The sequence below is a fragment of the Mesoplodon bidens genome (assembly GCF_964165515.1).
Source record: "Mesoplodon bidens genome assembly, chromosome: 12".
In the NCBI taxonomy this organism is placed as follows: Eukaryota; Metazoa; Chordata; class Mammalia; order Artiodactyla; family Ziphiidae; genus Mesoplodon; species Mesoplodon bidens.
In genome coordinates this window covers 60,822,034-60,834,149 of record NC_138168.1, presented here as the reverse complement: position 1 = coordinate 60,834,149, position 12,116 = coordinate 60,822,034, and the positions used below count along the sequence as shown (strand labels likewise).

The window sequence follows — 12,116 nt, the reverse complement described above, 5'->3', positions numbered from 1 at the left end:
TAAACTCCTCAGAGCAATTAGAAAAAAGATAGTTTATGTATGTATTTATTTTTTTGGCAATTTTAAGCTATAGACATTCAAGTCGTATGTGCTATTTTATTCCTGTCAGGGATTCAGGAAGTTCCTAAATAGAATAGGATAGAATGACTTCTTGTTGGAAAGGGCTTTGAAGTAAAAGTTTAATTGCATTTTATTACAGATAGAAAATTTTATGCAATATGCACTGTCTCTTTAAAAATACATATTCAATGAAAAAGTGTTTTATTCATTTACACATTTTTCATAATGGTATTCAGAAGCTTGTAAAAATAAGAAACAAGCCACGAATTAAAATGTTTTCAGTCAGCTAAAACCACTAGTTCCCATTCATATGAACTAGTAAGGTTTTCTATCTCAATACTCACACGCCACTATTAATATATTTTAATTTATTTAATCAATGAAGATTTCTTCAAAAGTAATGCTATATTCTTATAGGTGAAAACTAGGCTTAAATAGCATCAACTTGCTAGCGAATTTTTCTCGGACTGTCACAATTTCTGGTGTGATTAGGTGACTTAACTATTAGCTGAAAAGGTATTAAGTTCCACAGACCAAGCAAATATTCCCACTTAGAATTACTATATCAAATTTTGTTTCCAACAAATTGTTAAGCAAAATAAAATAAAATAAAATGATAAAAGCCAAGGAACCTATCTAGATAAAGTTAATCCACAACAGGCCGGGATGGGGGGGGAACACCTGCATTTCTGAGATTGCTACATTTGTTTATCTGTGTGTGTTTTTATATGTGTGTGAGTGGGCTTGGAAACAAACATGTGCTTTCAGTCTGGCACTTCTCTTAGGATAGTTCTCTTCCTGAGCTCCAGGAAATATGGTGTTTATATAAGCTTCATGGCAAGCATTAAATTAGTTGTGTAATAAATTTCATTTCCAGTTAACATTCAGACAAGGTAGAAAAAGTAGCTCTCTTGAATATCAGTTTTGAAATGAAATATAGACGGATGAGAAAAACTTCAGTAAGTATTGCACCATAGACAACTCTAGAAAAACAACTATTTCAGGTAAACATAACACCGTCTCTTCCAATATCTATAATTTGTTTTGCAAAAAAGTATCCTAGAGGCTTCATTAATCTATTTGTAGATTCAAAATGTTGACACAGAACAGCAACTATGTAGAGTTGTGAAGTAGGGATGCTGTGGCCCACGGGGCAGGGTGGAAATGTCCAACTTAATCTGATTTAGCTGTTTCCAGCAATTCAATACAGTATACATTTGATTTTATCTGTCTCTAAAGAAAGACTAAATAAAACCCATTATTCTTATTGATCAGTTAAAGCAAAGTAGCATGAAGCAAGCACTATCTGGACTTACTTTGTTTCCCAGATACAGAGCTGGCGCACTCCAGTAGTAGCTCTGGGGCAGGGCTCGTCGGGCCTCCAAGCTGCTGATGCTGATCTGCTGATGTGGATCTAAGTCATCCTGCTGTGGAGTCACTCGAATGTGGCCAGAGATGTCAGTCAGATACCAGCCACTCATGTCTTGTATCTTAAAGAAAACACACAACCATCATTACTTAGGAAAAAAAACCCCACCCACTTCTTTTCTCTTTCATATTCCTGTAGTCTTCATTTTTTGAAAATTAAAAATGCAAGAACTATGAAAGTTTAGAAAAATATGAGAGCTGTGAGTATCATTAAACTTATCAGATGTACTCAACTCTAGGTACCAATTATTTTTTTGCTTGATGTTTCTAAGAGTTTGGATGGTACGATATAGTAACCTGCTTTTATTGATCCAATGTGCTTTTTTAAAATTATGATTACAAATACTTCTTTCTTAAAAATAGAAACTCATTCAAAATCACACGTAATGTTATATAAATTATCAAATAGTTGAACTTTGATTTTCATGTTTTTCACTCCACTAGTAATTTCCTGTTTCTTATAGAAAAATTTATTTCAAAAGGTGTTACGTATGTGTTTGTAAAGCAGAGGAAGAAAAAAGATATGAAAGGTAGCTTTTCATTTAATATTTCCTTCCTTTTCATATATTTATGAAATTTAAATTTAAACTTTGAGGCTCAAGGGCATTTGAATCTACCAGCTCACAATACTGTACCTATTCCTTCCCATGAGGTTGGAAGTGTTGTAGGAACTCCTAGCCTAGATCCTTGGCCCAGAGAAGGAAGGAGCCTTTAAGGGGGAATTAGGGAACACATGATGATTTGCTTTTCCATGTTTATACTCCAGCCATGGGTGGGCACACAGCTACAATTCAAAACCATCCAACCTCGTCAGGACAAAACACTGGATACTGGGGTTTGTGGCTACCAGGGGCCCACTAGATGTGGGTGAGCTGCTTGGTGTTGTAGGTGATGGGGAGCAGAATGGTAATGGTGATAATATGTGGATGAAATGTTTTTTAAAATTTCTTCGTGTAGAGGTCATTTGATTCTGCATCTCCCAAAGCTGTGGAATTGCTGGGACTGCCCTGGTCAAAGAAAGAGAGATTAAGTAAAAGCTTATGGGATAGACACACTACAAGATACATATTACTTCCTTCTCTTCCCTTTCCAACATCATCATCAGACATTCTAAGACAGCCCAGTGAGATTCAGAGAAGGTTCTTTCCAGAAGACCTACTGAAATGCAAATATCAATGGACCTAGTTTCTGAAGAACAAAGCTGAGTTCTACCTCTGTTCCTCTGCTAACCATAAAACTTTAGTACATTAATAGAACAGTCTAGAGGGTGAGGTGCGACTCTACAAACAAAAGAAAGAAGTTAGACTAGATGTTCATATGTTGTTGGTTCTACATAATCTGCTCCAAAAGCTATGCATTTGATAAAGTATGTATAGATTCAAATTTAGGTATGAGAGTACAATCAGAAACTACTCATAATATTTCAGACTTTAAAAGCAATACAGGCAGAGAAAATTTTCATAGTTGTGTTAAGGATTAGTTAGCTGACTGAAGTTGAAAGGCAAGAGTAGTGTTTGAAAGACAGTTTTATTAAAATAGTGATCTTTGTAAAACCCAACCCTAATCATAACAGTCTCCTGCTAAAATCCTCCAGTGACTCTCCAAGGATAAGAACTCAAATGCTCAGTAAACTCAGCCCTATATGGTATAGTTTCTCATTCACTCTGTAGGTTTCTTTTTCTTTCCCCAGCCTGTTTCTTGTTACTCTGTACTCTTAAGTGCTGCCACATAGGCTATTTGAAATTCCCAAAGGTCCTCTTTTATAAGGAGACAAATCGCTGTCTGTGAAGGGTTGAAAAGGCAGTGGGAGTATGATGAGCAGTGAAGGTGGGAAGGGAAACATGTTTATGTTTATGGTAGAGGTAGAATATCCCAGTAACTACTAAACAGGTAATAATTTGGACTTTTTCAAATCAATTAAGAATGAAGGTATTGTTCATATTCAGTGTCTCCTTTTAATGAAGAAACGGCTCTGGCAACATCAAATCACGACTAACGGCTGGTGGGTAATATGTACCATGTATATAGTGATTAAAGGAGTTTTTATTAATGGGTATCCCAAAAATACTGGTGAGTGAAATACATAATCTTTCATAGCACAATCTGATGTTTTCTCTGTTGAATCATCTGCCCTTGAGGCTAAAGCAACATTAATTCCGTTACTGCTTCACATAATAATCATGGACACCGGAAAGGCTAGTGTTGACTTATTCTAAGAGGTTCCAGTGTACACATCGGTACAAATAAAATCCTAAAGGCTTTGGTCAAAGAGGCACAACTAGCATTTGAAAGAAAATTCTATCACTTCTTCATGATAAGTTTAAGTAGAAGCTCACTACACGAAAAATAATTAATTTTTTATAGAAGGAAAACAACAACAATAGCAAGAAGCCCCGTGGAGCAGCACATAGGATTCAAAGGCTGTTGCTTACATTGCCATAGGTCCAGTAGGAGCTCTGACATCTGTCTGAAACCCCTGAACAGAAACACTCATCACAACCTTTATGATTATCCTCTTGCAAATTGAAGAAGCCGAATTTGCAACGACTACAGTCTCCTCCTTCGACATTTTCCTATAAATAGAGAGGTGGGTTAGCAACAGAGGTGCCCTTCAAAATGGAGCATTGTCTCTATTTTCATTTATGAAAAATATAAGCTTTCTATTCTTCATTTTACCTCTTAGCCTTATTTAAAGTATAATGATATTTTAAAAAATCTTCTCAAAAGCTTCTTATTAAGTTATATGCTGTCCTAACCACACTGATGGGAAATAATTTGGATTCTAATCTACAGCAGTAAGTTACAATTTGATCTTCATTTCTGTCAAGGGTATGGAGTAAATGTCATGATAAATATAGCAATAAGTTAGACATTTGGTTTACTATTTACTGTTCTATGCTGTTGAAGTACTTCCTCTTAGGAACACATGATATATGATAAAAATAAAAGACATTAAGCTAATACATGGATGTAGAATAGAACATTGAAATTATACAGATGGTAAAATACTTTTCACTCCACATATGAAAAATACATATATTTGAAACAAGCATAAGAATCTGACAGGTAGAGAAACTGGGGCAGATAGTTATACTATTTCCCTGATGAGATCCAGTAGGAAGGGAGGCAAATTTTCCCTGGTTAATTTTCAGTGTTTCTTTTAACCTGTTGGTATAGCCAGTTAAACATATAGTAACATTATGGGAAAAAATAGTTCCCATTCAGTGACTGCTCCCCAAATTGGTTTCATTAATCCTAGGCCAAATACACTGAAAAATTATTTGTTTATAGGTGGGATTCAAGCCAGGGAAAGCTGACTATATGATGAAAAACTGGGAAGGGTATAATCTCTCAATTTAAAGAATGGTTAATCTTGACTAATGTCTTCTCAATGAAAGTCCCCTGCTTTCCAGGAAACAGATTCTCAATATTCCCCACACACGAAATTGCTCCACATTTTCCCTCTTCCTTGAATTCCCTTATTACTTCAATTCTGAAGCTTTCCTTTTCCTTAGAGAACTAACTTCTCTCTCAAATGTGTTCCCACTGCCCCTTACACATTGCTCTATTCTAACCACAAAAATGTACTGCTGTATCTTCTAAGATTATTCTCTCCAGCTACATACCATAATCCGTTCAGAGGTAGAACCCTGTCTTACTTACTTCTATAGTACCAGAAAATGGCAGTGTTCCTGGTACAACACTGAGCACTAGCTTAATAAATTAAGTTTAAATAAGTCTCTTGGGGGTCATATTTTTCACCTAGTAGATGTTTCATAAAAACATTTTTGAATAAAGCAAGATTGGTCAGAAGATAGGATAATAAAATCTGAGAACATGGGGGAAAGACAGAAGAGGGAAGAACAATAGAGAAAAAAATAGACAAATTTATAAAAAATAAACAAAGAAGTTCTCCTTGTATCCAAGAGAATAATTTATTTGAAAGTAACTTTTGGGGTCAATTTCTATGAGCTATTTACCACCTCAACCATTTCTACATTGCCGGGAGCCTAAACAAAGAGGCATCTCTAGGCCCGTTTCATGTGTCAAATTTTAGCCTCCCAATATGTACACAGATTTAATGACTGCACTGATATTCTTGCTAGTTTTTGTTTCTAAGGTAAATTTCAGATTTTTTGAGATGGTAGATGCCAACAAAACTAATCAAACTAATTTCAGACCTAAGGTGACAAATAAATCCCCCAAACCCTGAAGTTGAGAGCATCTTCAGAAGAGTACACAGGCAGGAAAGATGAAACATATCTATAATCATAATTTAGCTTATCCTGTTGAAGACACAGTACAGCTGTTCTGTACACTGTGTTCTTACGTGGTTGGTCTAATCTACTTTCATTTACTCTAATTTGAAAGCTTGGAATACCACTTTTCTGAGATTCAGACTGAGTTCAACAATTAGAAACTTTTAGACATTAGTTACATTTTCTGTAGCTACATTTTCACCTGGCAATATGACCTTGAAAAGTAATGATTAAATAATAGCAATATTCAATTTAATTTAATAAACTGAAGCATCACATTACGGTAGACATTCTAGGGACTATAAAGATGGGTGAGTCAAGGTCTCTGTTTTTACAAGCCAGCATCTAGAGTTGGGTAAAAAGATACATTTACAATCAAACTTAATGCAAGGTGGAATATGAAAAGGTCATCTCAGAAATAAATTAACTTATGGAAACACAGAGGAGGAGGGGCTAGTTTCTGTTATGCAGGCCTGAGGAGGATTTATGAAGGAGTGGGATTTGACTTAAACTTTGGAGCATGGTTTAAAAATTCGACCTGTTGGAGGGGACAGAATAGAGGCCTATGTTAGTAAAGATATTAGGAATAAGAAATAATTCAAAGCTTAGTTTGACTTCTGGGGTTACTGGAGACTGAGTAAATAAGGCCAGTTATATGAGGACTCCATATCTACTTAATTGACCCCCAATAAAAACCCTGGACACCAAGACTTGGGTGAGTTCTCCTGGTTGGTAATACCTCACATATGTTGTTACATACTGTCGCTGGGAGAATTTTGTATGTATGATTTTACTGGGAGAGGATAACTGGAAGTTTGTTCTTGGTCTCTCCTTGATTCTTCCCTATGCACCTTTTGTCTTTGCTGATTTTAATCTGTATCCTTTTCACTTTAATAAACCACAAGTATAACAGCTTTTCAGAGTTCTGAATCCTTCTAGTGAATCACTGAAAATGAGTGTTGTCTTGAGTCCCCCAACACACCACGGTAAAGATAATAGGATGTCTACACCTATAAGAACAGGTTAGCCAACTGGTAGTTTTACTTTGTTTATTGTGACAAATCTTTGAGGCAAAATATTTTAGATCCTGCTACAGATCCTCAAGCTAATCCTATACTCAATTCACTTCAACCCTCTTCACAAGCAATTATCAACTCATAAATTTGCAAAGACCTTATATAATATTGTATAGCACCCCAGCTTGAAGCCACCACTTTAAGTTTCTAGACTTCTACTTTTTCAGTCCTGAGTCTATACCATACTTTTTCTTTATTTCATACTTTCTCTAGCTCCTAATCAGATTGAGCTAGACTCATTCAGTTGAGAAGTTCTTGGTTCTGACTTTTCTCTAGCTCTACTACAGTCCAATATTAAGCCAACACTAAATAGTAAATATGGTGGATATAGCACCTACTTATATGTGTGTCCTTATGGACTGGTTAAAGAGTCTCTTGAAGCTGGTAGGAAAATGAAGAATCAGGGAGAACATCTTTTTAGCTCCCTAGCACTCTGCTTTCTGGACATGTATAGAATTAATTAGTTATATCAAGTTCTACTTCCTTTTTAGTTTTTTAATCTCCCTTGAGAGAGTAATTTAAGGACTGTGTCTCCAGAGTTTTCTTTACAAAGATACTAGTTTTAAAACAGTGATTACTAGAGGACATTACAGTTTGATATTTAATAAATTTTAGATTTTTAGAGTGGCACAATTCAAACACAGAAGCATGGTGTTCCAGGACTTTTATTGCACCTTCATAGAGACAGAGGTTCCCCACTTTCTAGTAGTTTGCTAATACATGTGATCTTGGAAGCTTGGGTCTCAATTCTTTTTATGGGTTCCCAGGTGCATAATTGCTTTTTCAAAACTTCTTTATGACCCATCAACAACTGTCATCCATGAAGCAACCCCTGATTGTATTCCTAATTTATTTTAAGCTTGATGGGTAAGTTTTATGGGTAAGTTCGTTAAGCATTTTAATTTCCTTTGCTATCAATATCAAATTATTAATAAATGCTCTGTATATCACTTCTCACTGTTTCTTTATTCTCTGTTATTATTCATTCATCAAATCATAGCTGAGCTACTACATATAAGGCATTATATGAAATGCCAGAGGGAACATAAAAAATGCCCTCAAGACAATTATAGCAAAGGAAGTAAGAATGTGGACAAATAAGTATAATATAAGGCACAAGGGAGTTACTGCCCTAAGAGGAGTATTGAGTACGTACTCTGGATCTGACACCAGATTTATGACCAAAGTTCTCCAACCCCTGAAAGAAGAATAAGACAGAAAAGCCACAAGGCTGAAAGAAAAAGGTGTATCCCAAGGTTTGCATGATAGGAGTAAAATAGGCTACTGCAGCACTGTTCTCTTTAATTAGAATGTTAACAGATGTAAGAATGTCTATTGTAGGTCTTTTAAATCAATCAATCAGTCCAAACAGTAAAACCACTGTTTCTGTTCTTTTCTTGCCACTTATATTACTAAGATCTTCAAAGGCAAATACCTTATAATGTGTCACCATCCAACTCAGTTGCTAAAGCACGGATGTGAAAACAATTGATCCTGAATACCTAATAATGATGGTGAGAGTCTGTGACTTCTAGCCCAAATATTATTTTAGTCATTATGAGACTTCTCTTTCCTTTAGCTATTATCCTATCACTTCTTTGTACGGATCAACTTTAAAAAGAATTGTTAACATGTAATTTAATACAAATTTTAAAAGTTGTTTTAACTGTTTATCTAAACAAAATGGGGTCTAATCTATTCTCTCTCTCAGCATTTCAAATGGATAGCTCTTGTCAATCCAGTAAATGTATTTTAATATTTTATTTATTTAGAGTTCAATAGTGATTCTTTCTAATTTACAAATTTAATGGTTATTTTTATACCTAAACCTATGAAATAGGTAATTTCCAGAATGCTCCAGACTTAATTTCCAGAATGCTCAGACTTCCACTCTAGAGATTAACATTCCCTTATATGACCATATTTTCCTAAAAACAAATATTCTCATTTTTTCATTTCTAAACCATTACTCCAGTTGGTTATATTAACAAAAATTAAACAGGAACTAATGAGAGTTAATTATTTTTTCATTGTCAAATATTAGTCCACATAATAATATTTTTATTCTCTTACGTATCATGATAATAAAAAGCGTCACTTCAGACCAGTGGTTCTCAACCTAGTTTTTATTATCTTATCCCTAAGGATCCTCTTTAGTCATTTTTTTCATAATCATCTCTACCATGAAATTTTAATTCTACAGATATACTGCATGTGCTGATGTACTGTGTGAATATGTTTGCCTTATACATAAAATGGATATGATATTTTTGCCCCAAGAACAAATTTTCATCCCCTTAGAGAGAAATATGTGCTTTATTTACATATTTCTGTTGAACATATTTAGCTGAGTATCTAATTAGATATTTTGTGGCCTACCCTACAAAAAATATATGTAATAACTGTCCTTTTTGTCTTTAGTACTTTTTTTTTCCCTAAAAACAAAGTTGAATTAGAAAAATCTGACTAGGTTCTTTTTCTTGAAGTGAGATATTGTTGGGTTGACATCAGTTTTCTCTTTGCTATAGTTTCCTTAGCACAGTTTCTCTCTTGAGAAATATAGTCACAATAGTTTCCCTGTATTATTTCTTATGAAGCCACCTTCTTATAACTTAGGAACAACTTCAACAGTACATGTTTATCTGTGATTGTTAGCCAACTGGGAATTCTACTGACAAAGTTATCAGGAATATCTCCAGTGACATTTAAGTTATTTTTTGTGATAATTGCTTCGGAAATTTTGCAGTCATGCTTGTTTATTGGGGTGTTTGTAGTCAATTACAGATTTTCCTGTTATGGCCTTCATTCTAATGTATCCTAGTATTAAAAGAAGTTAACAAAAGAAGGATAATTAGATAATTAGCATTATTTCTTGAGTGTTTACTCATTAAATATACTGTTTCAAGGCTAAATAATAAATACTTGGTGGGTTAGAAAGAGACAGAGAAGAAAATAAATGAAAATTTAGTTCTCACTTTTATAACCTTAACTTTTAATATTAGAAAGAAACAATATTTTTGAACTGTAACTGTTGCAAGAGACAAATTCTGGTATATACCTTTTATGCTAAAAATTTTACGTCTGTAATTTAGATTTGGGATCAAATATATAAATCAAATGCTCTTGTAAAAATGCCCTGGGTTCGAGCCTAACAAGTTAAAGAGGTAATCATTCCTGTACATAAATGGAAAAGAGGAGGGAAACTCAAACCAATAAAAATATTAGCATACACCATAAAAATCTCATTGGGGAAAAGAATGGAAACTTATCTCTACTTGTAAAAAACAATATAAATAATAAAAAAATTAATCCAGCAGGTATTTATGATTATACTTTATATTTGTACAGGGCTTCAATGTTATAATTACACCTATTGAGAGCTGGGCAAGAAAGATTTAATATCATTTTATGGATTAAGAAATATGAATCAGACAGTTCAAGCAATTGTCAAAGCTTCACACGTTTTTTAGTTTTCTCCTTTCCTTCTTTTTAATGTATGAGCCACTGTGTTATCTTCTTATTTTTTAATGATGAAGAAAATATACAGAATTGATGCCATCACAGAGGTGCAATAGACATTAAATGGATTGCAAATTGTGAAAAGATCATAAAGGAAAAGAAAAAGGTGACAAGTGACTATGGCAGAAGAACGATTTATACCAGGGGATAAAGGATAGCTTTTCTGATAAGCGGAACTGAGCCTTGAAAAATGCCTAGGTAAGCAAAGGGAAAAGGTCAGAGTGAGGTTTTCCCAGCAGTCTGAATAGAATCTGTAAAATTACAGAGTTAGAAAGAGGTTGACGAGTCAAGAAATTTAAGCAAGGCTGGAAGACAGTGACTGAAGTGCAAGAATATTCTGGTGAGGTAAACCAAGGTCAGATCACATCATTTTGTGCATTAGTAAGAACTTAATGTAAAGTGCAATAAAAAACCCAAAGCAAAACAAGATGAAAATACAGATTTTGATTTCTAGTCTTTGACTTCACTATTTATCTTTCCATTATGACTTTGATAAAAATAAAAGCACATGTTCCTACCTAGATCAAGGTCTATTTATATTATTTATCAGATCCTGGAATCCAACTGACTTTGGATACATAATATAATACCAAACTTCAAAAGAGCCAATTTTTAGCATGTAGTACTTAAAATGAACAAATACCAAGAGTCAGAAGAGCATTTACATTTACTTGATTTGTCATATATCTGAGATTGTCTTATCTCTTGTAATTTACCAGAAGAGAGAGGAATTTTCAAAATTTTAATAATGCATAACAATTAGTAAATACTTTTGTGTTGCATTGTTTTCATATTTTGAAATATAATTAGGATGGGGTGCTCAGTAATACCATTATCTAAAGAAGGATATAACAGAAAATCTTATGTGTAGAGGTAATAGTATTTGACAATGTATTAAGCGAGAAATTTTGTTCACCTCTTTTTAAATCAGGAAATCCTTTTTTTCCTTCAATTAGAGAAAATTTAAATCTTGAATTATTTTAAAGCATTAGAAAAGTACATATAATATGATAATTATCCACTACCCACAACCTAGAGGTAAAAATATGAATATTTTCCCAAGTGTGCTTCAGCTAGTTTTAAAGAAATAAAGCTTAAGCACATTTGAATCTCACTTCTCTCACTGCACTTCAATCCTATTCCTTCCCTCTTTCTCTAGAGTTAACTATTATTCTGAAATTAGTACACATCATAACAGTGTATTTAAATTTTTAAAATTGATATTTGTGTGCTCATAGAATGTTTTATGTTTTACAACTTTACATAAATGATAACATAATGGCATTTTTTCCCTTCACTTCACTTGAAATTTATCAGTGTTTTTACACATAAGACCTATTTCACTCACTCGAGTTGTTTCTTGTACCAGATTACGTGAATATATTATAATTTATTTTTCTTCTTTATGGATATTTAGATTTTTCCTAATTTTCATTATAACAAGTAGGTCTATGTTGAACATCTTTTACATGCTTTTATATGCCTCTTTATACACGTTATATAAGATTCTTTTGGGGTAAACATCTAGATATTGAGTTGCTGGCTGACAGGTTTTTAATATCTTTAATGATACTAGATAATGCCATATTGGCCTCCTAAGTAGTGGTACTAATTCATCCTAATAACAGCATTTCCATTTCGCCAGATTTTCACCAGCACTTGATATTAGCAGCTATCTCCCCATTTTAAATATTACTTTATGGTCTTCAATAATCTTTTAAAAAACACCTGTACTTGAGAACATTTATTTCTAAGCACCACATAGTTTTGTTAC

At 33.7% G+C, this 12,116-nt stretch overlaps 1 protein-coding gene across 1 annotated transcript in view; it reads right to left on the bottom strand.

Annotated features, from left to right (window-relative positions):
• The window catches only part of LAMA2 (laminin subunit alpha 2), a 611,700-nt gene that overhangs the window by 314,134 nt on the left and 285,450 nt on the right, over window positions 1-12,116 (bottom strand). Inside the window, exons 11-12 of the mRNA XM_081251375.1 lie at window positions 3,921-4,061; window positions 1,377-1,550 (exon numbers count right to left, since the gene is read on the bottom strand). Coding sequence (XP_081107501.1) covers window positions 1,377-1,550; window positions 3,921-4,061 — 315 coding nt within the window. The remainder of the gene's footprint in view (window positions 1-1,376; window positions 1,551-3,920; window positions 4,062-12,116) is intronic.